General features: G+C 35.6%; 2 protein-coding genes across 8 annotated transcripts in view; one reads left to right on the forward strand and one right to left on the reverse strand.

Annotated features, from left to right (window-relative positions):
• The window catches only part of LOC139970045 (uncharacterized), a 289,538-nt gene that overhangs the window by 252,297 nt on the left and 17,026 nt on the right, over positions 1-20,215 (forward strand). Inside the window, exons 5-6 of the mRNA XM_071975645.1 lie at positions 4,698-4,903; positions 14,260-14,336. Coding sequence (XP_071831746.1) covers positions 4,698-4,903; positions 14,260-14,336 — 283 coding nt within the window. The remainder of the gene's footprint in view (positions 1-4,697; positions 4,904-14,259; positions 14,337-20,215) is intronic.
• LOC139970080 (uncharacterized) overlaps positions 1-20,215 on the reverse strand; it is a 496,120-nt gene that overhangs the window by 222,331 nt on the left and 253,574 nt on the right. The window lies entirely within an intron of this gene.

Raw genomic sequence — 20,215 nt, forward strand, 5'->3', positions numbered from 1 at the left:
AGCAAAAAAATGAATGGTTTGGGGAGGTGGTCGGGAGGCATCCCAATTAAACAAACCAGGGGCGTATCCAGGGGGGCGCAACAGGCGCGCGCCCCCCTATTGGTCGTCACCAAAAAAAAAAAAGTTTAGCCAAAAAAAAAAAAAAAAAATTGATGACGACCTTTATGTGAGATGTCGGTGATCGCTCATCCCCCCCCCCCCTCCCGTATGCTTTATTTTTTGTTTTCCAAAAAAAGGTTCTGGCGAACTTCGGCGGCATAATAGTTTTGGAAACATAGATGGTAATTGTGTTTGTATTATCGCGTAGCACAGGGCCTGTGTAAGGCCACTGGGCTGCCTGAGGGAAGCCCATAATAGCTCCGTGCATAACACGTGAGGTTACTCTATCGAGGCAAAAATTTTGACTTGTCCATTCACGAAATTTATTTCTGCTGACCTTTTATGCCTCAAATTTTGTGTGTACAATTTTTCTTGACCTCGATTTTCAAATTACTAATCATACTTTGCTAACACGATAAGACGTTATTATAGTATTTAATTTTTAGGCAACGACCGCTCGCGTCAAAACCTCTTTTTTTGCAAACAACACTGAACACAAGATTTTAAATATCTTGCAGATAAAAGCATTCATTATGCCTATGTTATAAATATTTAAGTCATACTTATACAATTTTTGTACATTTTTTCCAGATAATAGTTAAATACGTTAAATTATTTTTTGATAATTGACATTAAAAGAATACCTATAATGTCACAGATTTTTTTTATCAGAATGTGGCTAAACCTAAACTGCAGCGATTTATTACTCAATGCCCACATCTTTGTAGGGAAAGAAATCAGTCAGTCACCTTTATGCACGATGCGCTGGTGAGTGGTTCCGTTCCGGTTCGAAGTTTCAACATCTACAGTCGCAAGCATCCACGAAGAATGACATTTCTTAACCCAATGGAAGAGAAGTAATTATCTCTGCATCAATTTCAGTCAAATTTAGCAGTAATGCAACCACTGTACAGTCAGACCATTTTGCTGTTGTTGCCAAACTTCATGTTGTAAATCATTGCTAAACTAAAGTAAAATTCATAAATTTCTTAAAGACTTTGATGGTGAAACTTGGCAATTACCAGATTCCCAGTCGGTCACAAGTTTTACAAACACTAAGTGACATGCCAGCCATACTAAATTGTGCATTTTGTGTCCATTTTTACTGGAAATGTTGCTTATTATTAAGGTCGAAAAAAAGGATCACATATGGCACCATTTTGCATTTCAGCCCTTCTTCGAAAGCAAAAATTGTCCACCCTCCCCTTAGACCCATCCCCCAGGACGGCGATCATTCATGCCTGACGCCCCCTAGTGGAAAATCCTGGATACGCCCCTGCAAACAATACACATTTCGTCATTACTGTGACCCACATCAATACTGAACATTTTCCAAATTTCCATATCAAAATGTTGACTACTTTATCCCGACAATTTTGAATAATTTTGGGAATTTCAACCCTTTCTGCAAATTGAAACCCTTTTCTTGAATATCAAGTTTGTCTTAAAATTGCCATCTTTAATTTAACCGAAATTCTCAACACTAGCCTACTTTATCTAAAAATTAAACTTCTTCGATTTATTTCGACCTCTTCTTTAATTCCGTTCGTGTAAAATGTCGATTTCTTTTTTTGTTTTGAATTTTCGCCTTTTTACTAGAAATTTTTATATCAAAATGTCGATATAAATTTCAATTATTTTATCTCAAAAAATAAACTTTTCTTGATGAGGATGGTACTAAGTGAAGGGAAGAAGAAAAGGGGGGGGGGTCTTCATGAATTGACTGAACATTATTGGTGAAATGTCGCCATAGTATTTTGATTTGAGCAATTACGAGGTACGTGAAAAGAAAAAACATCGTTTGATAGCCTAACACTCTCTTTGCACCAAAGATTTAGCTGAATAATCCAGCACTGACATGGAATGTAATTCATTAAAAAAGAGGTTTGGTTGGGAGGGGATAAAACATGTACTCCTTCATAAGGGGCATAGCGAGGAATTTGCCAAGGGAGGTGAATGTGTACATATGCTTTTGGCCCAAATTGAAACCGTTGGTTGGGGGGACTAACACCCCACCCCTAGGGGAAATGTCAATGATAGTTTGATCTACTTGATAGAGGTTGTGTTGTATTATTCACTTCCTCGACCCCTGCGTTACTACATATCCAATCGACGTCAGGTTTCAAACTGTCTGTTTCCACCGGGCATGCACAACGTTACGTACATTTATTTCTATTGGCGCAAAAATATCTGTCATAAATCTCAAATATCACCCGCGAAAAGCTAGGGAACACCTGTCTGACTTGTGCTATTGAATTACCTGTTCACATATAGTGTATATCACTAGTGACAATGAATGGTCTAGTGTTATATTAGTGGAGTTGCAGACGTACCATATTGTTTGTTACCATTGACTTGTTGAGTGGTTATTAAGATGGATTATTTAATGGAGAGGAACCGCTGTTAATAGTTAAAACAGCAATTATTGATCAGTGAGATAATTTGACGGTAAGGTATAGAGCCATAGGCTAGGATGTGTACAAAGGCCAGGTCAAACTTAGTTAGGTATGCTTTAGGCTAGAGTAATAAAGTTAGGCTATGTTAGAAATCTCAAACATAACCCGCGAAAATCTAGAATTACTACTTTTAGCAACAGCTGGACATGCTTAGCAAATCTGAGTCATAAATAATGAAGATCTTAGCCTAGTTGTCGACTGATTATCAAAAAAGTCCAAGTTTAAGCATATCTTAACTATAAAGGAATTGAATAGAACAATCGAGACACTGAGTTTTCTTTAGGGATCTTAAATTAAGCGAAGAATAAAACCATCGATTAACATTCTAGGTGAGCTGATCACCTATCCTTTACTCCGAAAACAATTACTTCATTCTAGCTAACAAAAAGTATCCATAGACAAACTGTAGAAACTTTGTTATCCCTTCAAAAATCTTAAATCACAGAAATTGGTTCAACTCGATTTTAATCGTACATAACATTGTCTTTTACTGCTATAGCCTAGGCCTTCAAACAAGTCAATCTATAACATTCCAAAATGATTATAATAACCAAGCTTACTAAATCTTTTAGGTCGGACATTTGAGCCAATTATGTGAGAAACCTGCAGCTTTTTTACCGAGCAGGCTGACTGAAATAATGTTAGCCTATTTAATAGCCTAACTTATTATTAGTTGAATGTTAGATACTGAATAGGACCTAGAGCTTTGAGTTTGAGCCTCTATAAAACAGATTTCCAACTAAGTTTAATAATAATAAATGTAATAAATAGTTATTAAAATGAAATCGTTCGTCCATGTTTTTCCAGAAGCAACTAGATCGTGGTGTTTAACTCACAGCTGGTTTTGTCTTAATTTTGCCCACTTAGTTATAAAACCCGTACATTTCAGCCTTATGGCCACATGAAATTAAAAAGTAAAATGGTTTCGAAATTAAAACTGCGCCACTTCATTTACTCAATAGCAGAGGAAAACCAGAGCCGTACCTCTAGTATTGAAAGGGCGCCATCCTCTCATTAAACTCATTAACTGATTTATCTCTCGTGTTTGTTAATTTACATTTGTCCGCTAACTGTTCACACCCGCTGAACTCCATAGTAACAGAAGATATGACAATGAAGACCCAACCAAACCGATTAAACTGAAAAGAAGTAATAAATAATTAGTATAATTAAACCCTCAAGGATATGAAGTGTTTCCAGATATCTACAAACACAAAGAAAGAAAAATGTTACATTTCGAAAAAATCCACTAGAAGTTATCTTACACTCAAACTTAGAAATGAATTTGATAATTAACTAAACACAGATGGACATCGTCTTTTTAACAAAACATATTAATTGGAAATAATTCAAATTTACGCAGAATAGTAGGATTTGGATCAATAATTAAAATAATTTGTATATTAAAATTTAGTATTAGTCTCATCAACCTTTCCCCTTATAAACTTGAATTTGATATACATCTGCTTCTCTAAATTGCATTTTAATTATAAGAAACAACCTATTTATTGAAATATAATTCTTCCATATCTCCTTAAACTTTAAAAAAAAACTTGTATTTGTTGAAGTAGAAGTTTCCTTTTTATGATTCCTATTACATTAGTGACTAATATTTACATTTATATAAAAGATTCCTCCTGAAAGTTCTAAATGAACACACAAATAAATTTGATCAATATTTTCTTCAAAAGATAGAATAATCTCAATTCTTGATTACCCAATTTTTATAAAATTTCCAACCCGTCTATGAGATTTGTTTCCTATTAACTAATAAATTAAAATATGTAGGCTCATATTCGTATCTTATTGAACTTTACTAGCCATAAAACCTGTTATTAATAATTTAATTGTAAAACAATAAAACTAATTTTGTAATCCTACATTATCACTTTATTATTCTCTAATCTATTCTAATTATTCCTGTTTATATTTGTCTCCCCTTAAAATCAATCCCATATTCCTTATTATTCCTTATTACAAATAAACACGACCTCAATGTCCTAGTTTATTGCTTTACTTTCCTTATTTTATTTCGTTATTTTTATTATTTATAATATCATAATAATTATTCTAATTCGAACCAAACCAATTTATTTATCTCTATCTACTCTATTTATCAGTAACTCTATTCTTTCATTCTAGATTCCTATCTACCGTGTGGATCTAGAGTACTGCTCTCCTAGAGTTGATGAGTCTGGTCTGAACCTTATCCTTGAGTCTGGTCTCTCTCTCTCTATCCTGAGTTCTCTCCAGAAGCTGCAGATCTGGGACGACAGGAGACTAACTAATGAAGAGTTGGCGGCCATCGTGTCTTACTCCTCACAGTGTACAAGCTTGAAGGAGCTGACGTAAGTATTCCTGTGTAGATGTTAGAATCATCATAACAGTTAAACAGGGAATTAATTTCATTAATACAAGTTATCAATATTAAACTAACAATATAGAATATAAAGTCTGCTGTATTTTTATGTCAAGGATTGGATTTAATTAGTTTAGTTGAATTTAGTTCAATAATTAGGTCATCGTGATAGGAATTCTGTAGAATGTTATGATAAATGAAACAAAATACAATGGATTAATAGGAAATATTTTAAGAGGGTGTTGGTAAGATAAGGGGTAGGGGTGGGTGGGGGTTGTTTAAAATGTTCTTTGTTTAGTTTATTGTTAACATTAAGAAATAGGAATTTTAATGACAGGAATGTTTATTAGGATAAAATGAGAGATATACATAAACAAGATAGTTGGATTTTCATAATTCTAGCGAGAATAATGAATATTCTAAAGTAGAGTTTAATAAGAAATAACTATTTCTGAAACCTCCAAGATATTTGTTTTGTAATTATGTACAATTTACTTAAAAAAATGGTCAACGAAAGAAATTGAAAATCGTTATTAATATAAGAGTAGTAAAATGATGGCAATAAAAATAACAAAAGCAATAACATATAACTTTATTGTTCAACCCCCCTCGCCCACCCCTAAAATTGGGATCAAATGATACTTCTCTAGTAAATCTGAAATGTATACCAAACAAGCAACCAATTAAACAGTTTTAGTTGTCGCCGTCTATGAAATAGTTACTCAAAATAAGTTAATAAATATAAGGTATCAAAAAGGGAAATAAATGATTGTAATGGAGTTAATTATAAGTTTAATTGTATTTTTTACTATTCCATAAAATCATTAAAGGCAAATATGTATCTCATAAATTACAAAGGTTAACAGTTAATCCATTTAAAACGACATAAGTGTCTACTTTATAGTTTGATATACAATTTGTCACCAAATAAGCTAAATTTATATTTATATTCTCATTTTGTATCATAATTTTAATCAATAATTAAAAAAGTCATAGTGGGCTTCATTTTTTTTTATAATTCATAACTTTGAACAAAATTTGCTTATTATTTAATATTCCTCGTTTTAATATTACGTCATATTTGATTTGATTATGACATCCCTGCTTTGCCCTTTACAATTTAGTGTAACTGAATTCCCCCTCCCTCCCCCCACCCCAACCCCTCACTTATAACCCATTCGAACACCGGTTTCGCTCAATACATTCCCGACACCTCCATTTACCAATCCATTGTAACTCTATCTGCCCCTTCAGATAACCGCCATTACACTCTTTGTTCTTCGCAGTTTCCCTTTTCAATTCATTGTGACCCTCACCCCACCGTAACCCTATGACTACCTCCTTTGTTCCTGCCATCAAGTGGTTATTTTTTTATTATCTCCAGCTCCATTATCAGTTACTTGTGTATTCTTCGTTTCTACATGAACATTGTTTTCTTTACATATGCCTACTAAGAATATTGTAGTTTTATATACAGGGACGTATAAACCTCGCTAATACTTTAATATATATCTTTTCTCAGAGTCAAATTGGTTACACAACGAATATATTCAATTTAATATATCGCTACTCCTCTCACCTTCATTAGTTCTTTCGACCGACCTCATAAAAAGTTTCCCATTTCCATCCTCACACATTCACGTTAATGTTATTAGTTGATATGTTCCACGTTGTATGACGTGTTACTAAAGCAATGACAGAAATATTTTAGTCGCCCAATTCCGCCTCACCCGACACTCCCAAGGAAACAGGGAAAAGCTATTCAGTAAAACCATAAATAAAATATCAATAAAAATGTATTCAGCATGTCATATTCCCAATGCCATTCTAGAAATAACTGTAACCACGGAAAATGTTTCACTGAAACATCCTATACATTAGCAGTATATTGCTTGATCGGATTTACAAAAAATATGTAATACAGATCTATGACTATTCACTTTCTTAACTATCAATGCTCTATCCCAATCCCCGTGTTTAGTATCCTCTTCAGTAAGTTTAGTCTAACCTCCTCCACCCTTCAGACAACCCTATACATGTTCCGGCCACTGGCCCTCCCCTTCGCCCTCCCCATCAGAGAGATGCATCTGTATGTTTTTAGAGAGCTCATAAAATCCATTCCATGTGTCTACCCGATAAAATCATCACCGTTTTAGTACACACAGTAGGCCTATTCTACGTCCGCGATAGTTTTCTGTACAAATATATGCAGCGCTTACATTATACAGACGATTGATTCAAACAATTTATGTTCTAAAGCAAGTCAATTGTAAGAATGGCACACCTGGAACTTCCGTAAATATCTAATTTGGATAATAATAGATGACACGAACCAGTTTAACCTAATGAATAGAAATAGGTAAACGAGCCACGTACTCATTGTACTCCTCAAACATTGTCATTGAATGTATCAAAGTAACCATGGAAACATACATGATTAAGTAGGTCAGTAGGTGTACAGCAGTGACTACGAATCATCCATTGTGGGAAATCCTCCAAATACCATATATTTTTTATGTCATACACCTTGTTATTGTATACGTTGCGTTCTTTATTTATGGTTATTCTTTGTAAGTTTTACTGTCAATGAGCAAAATTGCTCTCGTTGGTTGTTATATGTATCCCCACATGTTCCCATGCAAACTAATCGAAGGAAACTTGAATAGAGAGGGTTTATAGACAACACAAAACTATGAATTACATTTTTAAAGAAGGACTGATTCTTGATATGTTCAGGTTATCTTCTTGAATTTAAGTTGCACTTTTGCGCCACAAAGAAATAAATCATTTACTGTCGATCATCATGTCGTAATTATTTAGAAAATTATATTCATTTGATAACTTTTGTTTACTTAAGAACGAAACTAAAATCCTGCAGTATCGCAGAACTACTGAATGGAATTGCGCCTAAGCGTTCGAAATCCATACCTCATACAAAACTTGTATTGTAAACAGAACATGTATCGAAGGGAGATTGTACCGTCATTCAAACAATATTGTTATCAATTTCAACTTTCAAACTTGAAATATCAAACAAAGGTTTGTACTGAGCCCCCCCCCCCCCCAACCCTCCCTTTCCAATTTCTTAGAAATGTGTACATGTGTACATTGAGTTATTATGTCCGCTATAGCCCTAACATTATAATATTAATGAAATATTCCAAAGTGCATCTTTCAACCATTCAATGATTACAGTAGATACAGAAAACAAACTATTGAAATAAAAACCATTTACATGAAAGTAAATACAGCAACAGTTCAGTAAATATACGTTTATTATTCTAATTAGAAACAAGGTACGTAACCTATATATTTTCTTTCCATTGGCCGGAGTGTTGTCTTACATAGAGATGTGCAAAGTAGGTATAAGGTAGAACGATACTGAACAAAGACTGGAACATATTAATTGGTTATTATGCACCGGTTAATCCAGATAATTTCATTTCATGCTCGCCAAACTCAACTTGTAGTAAGGAATCTTACAGACAATTGGTTTGTATATTCATATTATCCTTTTCTTAGATTTGAAGTGAACAACATATTAGCAGGGCTTTAAAATATTCTTTGCACAGAATACATACTGGTTTTAGTGTTAATGTTTCGGCATTTGGGTTAGTTGAGACAGACTGAAATACTGATTGGGTTGATGAGTCGCCATATTGTAATGGGAGGGTGATATTATAACGAATTTCTCCTTAGTTAGGTATTTCACCAAACTCATAGCAATCATAACAAATATAATGAATAATCACATGCTACCACAAAGGTTCAAAGTGTAACACCCTCCCTCTACCCCTACCACTAACCCGGCTAATTCATATCGGCCCCATGCAAGATCTGTTTGTGGTCGATATTTGATGGTTTTGCCAGAAAATAATAACATTTAGAAAGATATGACAAAAAAAAAACCCAACTACATTGCTGAAAAAGAGGTAAGACCAGATTTGTAAACTCCCCACATGTCACACCACGATCCATATCATTGGTGTATTTACTTGTAGGTCAAGTTACCAGTATAAAGGCACTATGTGTAGACTTCAGTGATTTTTTTTTGGCAATGAAACCGTCCATTTACCGTGTCAGGGGCGAAGGAGCCGTGAGAGAGGATGGGCGTGGGGGGGGGGGGGTGATTGTGAACATGCTCCTCCCATCTTCTGGTTACCCTAAAAAGTGGCTTCCATTTGTTAATGGAACTTACCAGTTACTTTGTAATTTAAAATGCCCTATTGTTGTGTTTTTTTTTAATAAGTGCTTTCATGTCTAAGAAATTACTATTTGGCTTCAAAGTAATGAAAACATTAAAATTAAAATTAAACATTGAAAACATTCAAATACTTGAATTTGTTGAAAGTATATTCATTTTAAGAGGTTTCGGATAATTTGACAGTCTAGTAGTTTCTTGCGTGAAACCAAAATCATATTCTCCCCTGCCCCTCAGTGTCTGTGCCTCCAAATTCCAATAAAACTTTTCTTTGCGAATCAAAGAAGATCGTATTAGTGTAGTTCTTAATAAAGTACAGGAAGTTGTAACAATTCCTTGGTATGAAAGACGTCGGATAGTTTGGACACATTCAGCTCTACACTGAGAACATAGTTTAATAGGAAAATTTGATTGTGTAATGGTTAAGGAAACTCTTATCAACTCCACAAAAATGTTATAATTTTGTAACATTGGATTTGGATCAGTGACGAAATAACAACTCGTACAATGTGATAACATTATTGAAGGTTGATATTGAATAAATACTTAGATAACTTTGGTATGTCTGCATCTTTTATGTAATAGTTACAGTTTGTGTTCTTTCTACTGAAATATAACCAGGGAGGACCAGTTGTTGCGCCCAGTAATGAATGTTGCTATGTCCTCGACCCTCCTACCCCTCTCCCTTTCATTCTTCCTACGCTTAAGTAAAAGTGTTTGCAGGTTTGTCATCCCACCATTAAGTTGAACATCTTTGTTGTAGCATCTTAAACTATTTTGAGATAAAGAAACAGTATTTCAGCTTTAAGATTCATACTTTCTAGATTTTATATTTTACCAGTGACCTCTTACAATCTCAGACATTTTAGTTCTCATTTAAAGGTAGAAGGATTCACGAAGACTAACTATAAAATCAATTAATTAAACGAAAATAACATACAATATAAATCACGTGATCCGAGCGGAAAATGGCAAGCGGTTGTTACAAGGATTTGCTCCGTTTACTTAGTTCATTGTGTACAATGTTGTATTTCTACATGTTTGAAAAACTTTAAATGAATTGATAATTTAAGCAATACAGACAGTTAGCCAATTCTGATCATGTGGACAGCTATACTTTTCACAGTTACTACCAACCGCATATAGTTTACATACAGTAGAGCAGTTCCAACTATCATCATTATTATCAACATTGCTATATCCATTCTAATTTATGTTTATTGCCTTGAGCAACGTTGCGCCGTGTGAGGCTGCATCCTACTTTTGCTCTATGATTTTGCTCCATTTTGTCTCTTTTACGATTCGACTTTTACTCAAACTTTTAAGCTGTGGATAACTTTATATAATTGATTTACCTGTGGTTGTCTCGTTTGACATTTTGTTTTGTTTTTGCATATATTTTTGGAGACATCTTTTTCTATCGGATTCTGTGTCTCGCGGAACTGTCCAGATTATGCTGAATTTGCTGTCTTGCATGCTTTTATCGTTATCTGCTGTTTTTGAAAATTGTTACCCTAGCACTATGTGTTGTCATAGTAACAACTCTACCATTATACAGTACACAGCTAAAGAACTTTCTCGGCTGAACACCTTTTGTTCCGTTTCTCCGGTTCAGCGACTTAATCCCACTGCTTATGACTATCTGAAAGATTTCGGAATTTTGAAATACAATGTCCCCACAAGAAGAGGCAAGCGAGGCGGACAGCATAAAACAAGATTTTGGGATAGCTGTTCTGGGGTAAATGCATCAAATTTGGTTGAAATTTCTACTAAGACTAATAACCTACCGGTGAGCACTCGACATTCTTTCACTATTGGTTGTGTAAATCCCAGATCTATCAGAAATAAACTTGAAACATTTAAAGATCATGTGATTGATAATAGCATTGATATTTGTGCTGTCACTGAGACATGGCTAAAAACGGAAGATGATTTTATACGGGACTCTTTAAACATGAACGGTTATGTATTCAAGGACGTTTGCAGATTGAACCGCACCGGAGGGGGCACGGCTTTACTCTTCAAAAGTGCATTTACCCTCGTTGAAAAAAATGGCAATCAAGTCACGTCATTTGAGTTTTCTGAATGGCAACTCTCTTTTAAAAACCTCAGACTAAGGGTGGTCGTCGTTTACAGACCCCCCTATTCCGCTTCTCACCCAGTATCATTTTCTACATTTTTGTCGGAATTCAGCGACCTGTTGGAAAATTTGGTATCAAGCCCTGATCAGCTTATTATATTAGGTGATTTTAATATTCATTTAGACATCGATGATGACTTTCATGCAAAGCACTTTCTGGAACTACTAGATGCTTTTGATCTGGAAAATAAAGTGTGCTTCCCAACCCATATTTCGGGCCATACACTTGACCTGCTGATAACCAGATGTCATGGCAGCCTTGATGTGGCCACAGTCCATGCTGACCATTTCATCTCTGACCATTGCTTCATACACGCGAATGTCAAACTAATTCCTGTTGATTTTGAACGCAAATTGATCAAGTTTAGGTGCATAAACAGTATTAACATGGATAAATTCAAAGAGGACCTGGTTAACTCTGCTTTACACTATGACAATCAAAATGATTTACAGTCACTTATTGATTGTTACAACGGTACGCTAATCTCACTTCTGGATAAACACGCACCTGTTAGAACAATACTCATCACAGTTAAGCCCTCAAGACCCTGGTTTACATCATCTCTATACATTCTTAAGAGACATCGTCGCCAACTTGAGAAAAGGTGGCTAAATTCCCGTTCTCATGATGATTATATTTCTTTCAAAAAAGCGAGAAACCAATTCACCAATGCATGTGAGAGTGTGAAGAAGGAATATTACACCAGTAAAATACAGGATTGTGGTGGTGACCAAAGAAAGCTATTTTGCCTCATCAACAAATTAATTGCTAAAAATGATTCCAGTCTGTTTCCTCCAAGCATTGACAACAAGAGTCTGGCTAATGGTTTCGGCGATTACTTTCAGCAAAAAGTTGACCGAATTACTTCGGATATTCGCGACACTTGTACAAAGGAAAATCTGTTGCCGTCTGATTTAGTCAGAGTTGATTCACGTGAAGTAATCCCAGATTTTTCACACTTTACCAAGTTATCATCTGAGGAGGTTCTTAAGCTGATTAATAAGTCTGCAAATAAACATTGCATACTTGATCCTGTTCCATCTAAAATTGTTAAAGAATGTATTGATATTTTACTACCTGTGATAACAAAAATTATCAATTTGTCTATGGAAAATGGAGTTTTCCCCGAGTGTTGGAGGTGTGCTGTTGTCATTCCCATTTTAAAGAAACAAGGACTTTCACTTGAATTTAAGAATTATCGACCCGTGAGTAATTTGGCTTACCTGTCCAAACTGGTGGAAAGCGCTGTTATGGATCAATTTGAGTGTCATTTATTAAAAAATAATCTCCTGCCAGTAAACAACTCTGCCTATCGGAAGCATCACAGTACTGAGACCACTTTGCTTAGGGTACATTCCGATATTATGAAAAACATGGACGCTGGAATGGTAACTCTTCTCATTATGCTTGATTTGTCTGCAGCCTTTGATACCGTTCATTATGATACTCTTTTCAATACTCTGGGTAATCGTATAAATATCAAAGGCCTGGTGTTTCAGTGGTTTCAAAGTTATTTATGTAATAGGCGTCAAAAAGTTCTTGTAAATGGTACATTTTCTAAAGACTTCTTTTTGAAGCATGGTGTCCCCCAAGGAAGCTGTACTGGCCCCATACTTTTTATTACATACTTATCCCAATTGTATCATGTTTTGCTTAAGCACCTTCCTAACTGTGAGGGTTATGCTGATGACAATCAATTTTATCTTGCTTTTAATGCTGGCAATGACACTGCCAGAGGTGAGGCAATTTCTGCAATGGAAAATTGTGTGGCTGAAGCACGTCGCTGGTTTTTAACGAATAATCTTAAACTAAATGATACAAAAACTGAATTGATTGTCATAGGTTCTAAGCAACAATTGGCTAAACTTCCTGATTTTTCTTTTCAAGTGGGGGCGGCAACAATTCATACAGTTGATAAGGTTCGTAATTTGGGTATTATTTTTGATGAAAGTCTTTCACTTGACTTACATGTTGCAAATGTGTGTAGAAAAGCAAATTTTAGTATTCATAAGCTTTGGCATATTCGTAGTTACTTGGATGATACCTCATGTAAATCACTTGTTCATGCATTTGTTACGTCACACATAGATTACTGCAATTCATTATACTGTAACTTACCTTCACATCTCATAGATAAACTTCAGAAAATCCAAAATGCTGCTGCCAGACTTGTAACGGGTACTTCCAAATATGATCATATAAAACCCGTCCTACATAACTTGCGTTGGCTTCCAGTTAGAGAAAGAATATCTTATAAGATTTTATTACTCACTTTTAAATGTATTTACAATATTGCACCGCAGTACCTTTGTGATTTAATTTCTCTTTACACTCCCTCTAGACCGCTGCGTTCCTCGTCCCGTCTGCTTTTAACTGTTCCTAACATAAGAACTGCAAAATTTGGACAGAGATCTTTTAGCTATGCTTCGCCAGTTTTATGGAATTCACTCCCTGAGGTTTTAAGAAAAATTGAAAGTTTTACCCTGTTTAAATCCAAACTTAAGACTCATTTATACTGCAAAGCTTATAATATCTGAATTCATTTTATGATTTATTATTTCGTTAATTGTTTTCTTGTTATATATTTGTTTTACTGTTTATCATGTAATTATTATATTCTGTTATCCACTATTTTTCTTAACTTAATTTAACTTGATTTGTTTTGTTTTTTAATTCTACTTATTTTTGTTTTATTCTTCATCATGTAAAGCGCATTTGAATATACATTTGTTATAGTATTTGCGCTATATAAGGATCCATAATAATAATAATAATAATAATAATAATAATATTTCCTTGGAATCGTTGAAACACAAGACTCGTGATTATAATTAATTCTGATCAGAATGATCACCAGATGTGATTTATTACCTTGTTATTTGTTGTCTACTTTGTTGTTTATCTTCATTGATTTAGTAAACAATAGACCTGACTAGGAGGACATTCCTCTACGTCTTCTACATCTTACGCGATGATTACTCTACAGTCTACTTCTCTCCATAGGTTTGTTGGATACCATATGCCAGACACTATTCCGGTTGGATCCATTCCATCATCCTTGAAATCAAGACATGTGAAAGGTAATATCAAAATGTCGTCATAATGGACACACTTAAAATTTCTTACCTTTAATTAAAGGCTATACTAACTATGTGAATTTATTTTGAGTTGTTGATTGTTGTTTAATTCACATACAAGAGAGTAACGAATCAGCAACACATGATTGCCATTTTATATGAAGGAGACACCCAGAACAGAGTCTTGTGATAGTAAACAACAAACTGAATAATAGAAATGTAACAAAACTTAATATATTGCTAAGCTTAGTTGATTTAAGAGATTAGTCATGTTCCTTTCATTTCGCTCCTTCGAGGTCACTGCACTATAAGATGTTTTGTGAGCAGCCATCACATCAATTGATGCTTTAAATGTTTTTACAAAAAGTAGTGGTATCACACACTTTGGGCAACTTAAGTACACAGCGACAATGATAAGATGAAACACTCGTTCTGCAGTTTTGTACAGGAACAGAGGGTTGTCAAAGCCGACATCATATATATGGAGGAGGGAGGGGAGGGGAGGGGGTCTGTGGTCGTTCCCCAGAAAAAGGGCAAGTTTAGACTTCAAATGATACAGTCTGAGTCATAGTTTGACTTATATGACTTGACTTATGTCCAATATCTAAGTCTAAACGCAACATTGTGTTTTAACTATTCTTATTTAGTTTGAAATGCGTGGTGGTGGGGTGGGGGGTTTGGGGTAACACCACATCATCACTTTGATCGGCGCTTGAAAAGAGTACAATCTACATATATTGGCGAATATTAACATCCATGCATGATTTGCCTTGAACAAATAATTATAGAAATAAAATAATAAAATGTCGGTATTGATATGCGGGAAAGCATTTAGAACTATATGTGAATTTAAACCATATTTTTTTTTTTTATTATTAATACACTTACGAAAGTAAGAGTTATAATCCAAAAACGAAGAAAAGAAAACAGAATCGGTATGTCTGTTACTCCCTTACGTCTACATTTTCCGCAGATTCGGATAATATTTGGATAATAAATGAAGCAGCTTCCAGAGGCTTCGCCCCCTGAACCCCCCCCCCCCGGGGCCTAACACTACTATCCGCTGAAAATTGAGTTCATCTCATATAAATATTTCAAATTTCTTTAAGAGAACGAAAAATATCTTCAAAGGGTGTAGCTTAAGTCCAGCGGATCCCCACCAGCCTGCTTGGAATACATTATAGATAACTATAATGTATTTATTATATCCGTTTTGTGTTTTAGTGCTTTAAAGTCGCTACGAGAGAACAAGGGATATCACCAAATACAAAAACTTCAGGGGGCTCCCCCTCGTGGAACCAACCAGGGCTTGAACTATATTCCAGAGAAAGCCCCTCGACCCCGCTTGAGCTCCCAGAAGCGTTCCGTATAATTTTCAAGTTAAGCTTGTTCCTGACAACCCTATCTAAAAATTATGCAGTTTCCTGGGACTTCGCACCACACCCTTTAATAACATTAATCTATCAAAGAAAAATATCTAATTTACATGTTTGGTCTGTAAATCTGCATACAAGGCGAAAAGTGCATAAAACAAGATTAATGCTTAATATATGAGTACTAGTTTAATTTTCAAGCCATCAATATACATATTGTGTATCGATTCGGTACAGTTTTACATCGGTATTATATACTTAATGAGGTAACGATGCATACTTTATTCCATTTACCGTGTTAAATCTGTCAAAGTTTTAAGTTAATATTTTTGTTTGATTTTCGCTGAGATGCTAAACTGTCAGAAAGAAAAATTAAATAATAGAGTAACCACTAATCTTACAAGTAGTAGCGAAGAGAACCAGGGACGTAGCTAAGGCCTGATGATTGGGGGGGGGGGGGGGGGGGGGTGAAGTGGCTGAAATTCCAACTGGACGGGTTTTGAAGCCATAAAATTCCGACTGCTGCCTTTTAACCCCCCCCCCCCCCCCGCCCTCCGCTACTCGTCAACGATACGGTAAGTGTCAGTTCAGACACCCCATCTTTCGCGACTGCACTTTTGTTCCGAACTTTTTCGATACATTTGCACCACCGGCCCTCACTTCACAAACTTATTAATCACTCTGGTTAAGCAAGTAAGCAACTGAGTATAAGTGATCTGCTGGAAGGCTACACATACTGTAGGCTACACAAACTACAAAAGCTATGTTTAATGTAACAAAGGGGTAAACTTTGTTTTCTTCAACAAATTATATTAGACGACATAGTGAATTACCACAAAACACCGGGGTTTTTACTAGCGCCCTTACTATAGTTTTTTTTTTGGGGGGGGGGGTGGGGGGTGGGCAGTGGGGCTATTTGTCACTCACATGAACAATCTGCCTATCATCTTCGTCAAGGACCAAGATGATAGGCAGATGATAGGAATTCTTAAAAATAAGTATAAAAACATACTGTAAAAACATACAGTTTCAGTGGTTGCGGTTCTCATGTAGGCCTTTATATCAATTCGATATGCACTTATTCGGTGGCGATATACGCCAACCCTTACTAACTAGTAATAAATTGATAGTTAACTCTGCTCTGAGATGAATAAGCAAAGTTCGCAGATAAAACAACTACAATCGTGACAAAAACTAGTAGTGTTTACGTGGCAGCCATATGCATATAAAATAGCTTTACAGGGCGCTAGTATTCAATTTTAGTCAGTCTGACTCTGCCAATGCGAAACGTAGCCGGGAAATATCTCTAGGGCGGGGAGGATGCAGTTAAGGAACATACTAAGTATCGCCCACATGCTACATATACCAAATTAATCGAGAGGATTTTCAACGTCATGGATTTCTCGGCCACTGTACAATTGAGATAATCAGTTGTAACTACTTAAACCTAGCCTAGGGCCCAATAGAGTTTGGAAAAGCCGAGACTTTAAAGAATATAATTTGTACAACAAAAAAATGAAGGAAATCATCGAAAAGTTAAATTTAGTCCAATCCCCGAACACTTTTCTTACTGCTCAAACCTTAGTTATTTGATATAAACCTCCTTATTTTTTTATGGTCATTACTTCTGAGGAAGATAATTGTCTACTCCTAAGCTATACATTGTTTCATGGACCCGATTCCGCGAACAAAAATAACAACTGATCTATTTCTATAAAATATATTCTAGTCTAAATTTGGCCAAAGTAGTCTTACACATATCTTCTACAACTGTATAAGATGTAATTGTCTGAAAATATACAATACGAACCAATTTTGGCAAAGATTAAAGAGTTCAGTGCGACGTACCAAGTAACGTACTGTAACGGTTACAACTAGTATTGACTAGCATTGGGTGTTTGTAATTGTTTGTAATTGTATACAATATAGATAGTATATATATACCAGCGACGTAGCCAGGAATTTGCAAGGGGATGCACATTTTGCGATTGATATGGGAGAGGGGTCTAAAGGGAGGGGGTGTCCTGTTTTGAGCAATTAAAGGTCCTTAGATGCGATCTGGAGCAATGTTTTGCTAGTTTCATCATGATCATATGATATCATATTCTCAGCAGATTTTGTTTCCGGTTTGAATTATTCTTTCAGAAAGACAAACATAGTGCTCTTTTACATTTTTTTCCAGTAGGGTGTTTATTGTCCAATGTCTGGACTTAAATACATTTGACGAACTTAACTGATGGATTATATAAACTCTCGTATTTAGCATTGTAATAATTATTTATAGGAAGCGCGTATCACGTACGATTGCTAGCTTAGCTTCAAAACATGCTTTTCGTGCAACAACTTATGACGTATCAGAAAGGATGCGAACGCATGTTGTCGTCGTCGTTGTGCATACGGTTCGTGACTCTCCATCGAGTGCGGTTAGGTAGGCAATATGTATTTTATTACGCAGTGGCCAACTGTAGGCTGGTAATAGGCTACTGGCTAAATTTAGCTAATTGCATCTGCCAAACTAAGTAGCTGAAGCAGTAGGCCTAAATGTTACTACGATTATAATCGAGTTAACGGAGCTGACGTGTATTCAAGATCAAAAGAGCAATGAAAAAATACCATGCCAAAACAAACAGTATTTATAATTTTTTTCGACACTGAAAGGGGGGAGCAGTTGCTCCCGCTGCTCCCACTGGCTACGTCTCTGATATATACTCAACTTACTTGAAGCTAGCGAACAGGGTCAACCCACCCAATAACAAAATTAGTACATAAATAAACCGAATTGAAGCTGGCGAACGTTGTACGGTAGTTCTTTAGGCATTAATTTTAATATATTCAAATTCATACGAAGGTGTGTATGGTGGAGTATAAGGATCGCGAGATACAATTTCTCAAAGTGGCAAGGAAGACGTGGTAAATATAACTGATTAAAGGTCAATTTTGACCTAACTTTTTCAAATTTTAGAACATTCACAATCACTGGAATATATGAATAGGCCTAGGTGAATTAGAGTGCGACAGTCTGAAATTCCGACAGTCGTACTCCAAATTTCCAACTATCGTCATTTTTACCAAGCTTGGGTGGTGAGACATCCCCACCCCCTTCTCTTTAGCGACGTCCCTGCGGTCAACGCGTAAATACAAGAAAAGATCATTATTATTTTTTATTGAATGTTTTCAACTGTATGGTCCACCATCTTGTCTACAGACGTCTAAAAAAAATTGTAGACGTTATAATCAGGCGCGTATCCAGGATTTTCTAACCCGGGGCGCGACTTACTATCCATGGCAAGCGGAGCGCCACTTTCGGTTGGAGCGCAGCGTACAATAACATTTCTGGTTTTGATACCCCCCCCCCCGATCACCGGAAATGGCATTTCACAGGCTTGAAAATGACCAACCAGATGTACACTTTTGTCTGAGAACCAGGTATTTCCCAATAGTTTTTGTTTTCATCCATAACCTATTTGAAGATTGTCACCAATCACACATCATGTTCGACCTCACCGCATCTCCTGTGGATCATTAATAATGTAGGTGATTCTACGTCGCGGCCCACAATACCCGTCAGCCCCACTTGTCAAGGTTTACGCCCATTATTTATTTCAGAATTTGAAAATTCTCGTGAATAAATTCACTTCAAAATATACCCATAATGTTGCACAGAATTTCATCTTATGGACAACCATTATAGATGAACCTTCCTCAACCCCTAACAGACCGGTCAAAATTGCACGAGTAGGGGGAAGTATGATGAAGAATGTTTGTCAGGGAATTTCGAAATTCAGACAGTTAATTTAAGTAATTAAATTAATTGGTTTACAAATATTAAAACCTCTTATAACGGCTACTATTAAACTTGGAGGGGGGGGGCTGCAAATATTTTTGTGAAAATGTTGGCAATATGCTGAGACTTTTTCGGGCACCTACTGAAAGGAAAGTAGATTGCAATGATGTAGCTAAAGAAAATCAATAGTTTACAAAAAATCTCCTTGGTATTTAAGAAAAATTCTTAGCTTGCCCGACTAATTTGCCATTTCGGTAATAACACGGCAAATGATTGTACATGTAATTGGCATGCGATGTAATAACCGATGCATGCCTATATGATATGTACATTAACATGTTGCACGCAACCAAAAATTGGTTATAATTTTTTTAATTTTTAATTTTATAATTTTTAAATGTCGTAACAGCCCCCCCCCCCCCTTAATGAAATCGGGATCTTATGACTACACACATATAGACAATTTGGAGGTTGTTAATCCTGGAACCCCATTTTCTGTTCATATGATGTAATATCTGCTGTTTGATTTACAAATTTGAATAATTTAAATGAGACTGAAATAAATAACTTTTATCTGTTTATTGTGCAATGCCCCACATTCTTTTCATTTCGAAAGACGCACAGTTTCAAGTTCATTACACACTGGAGGCTTCGATTCTCTATCTGCTTTCAGTTTGTGGAAGATCTTTGGATTTCCATCCCTAGATATTGCTAGATATCCATAC

This window comes from Apostichopus japonicus, chromosome 7 (assembly GCF_037975245.1).
Source record: "Apostichopus japonicus isolate 1M-3 chromosome 7, ASM3797524v1, whole genome shotgun sequence".
Lineage (NCBI taxonomy): Eukaryota > Metazoa > Echinodermata > Holothuroidea > Aspidochirotida > Stichopodidae > Apostichopus > Apostichopus japonicus.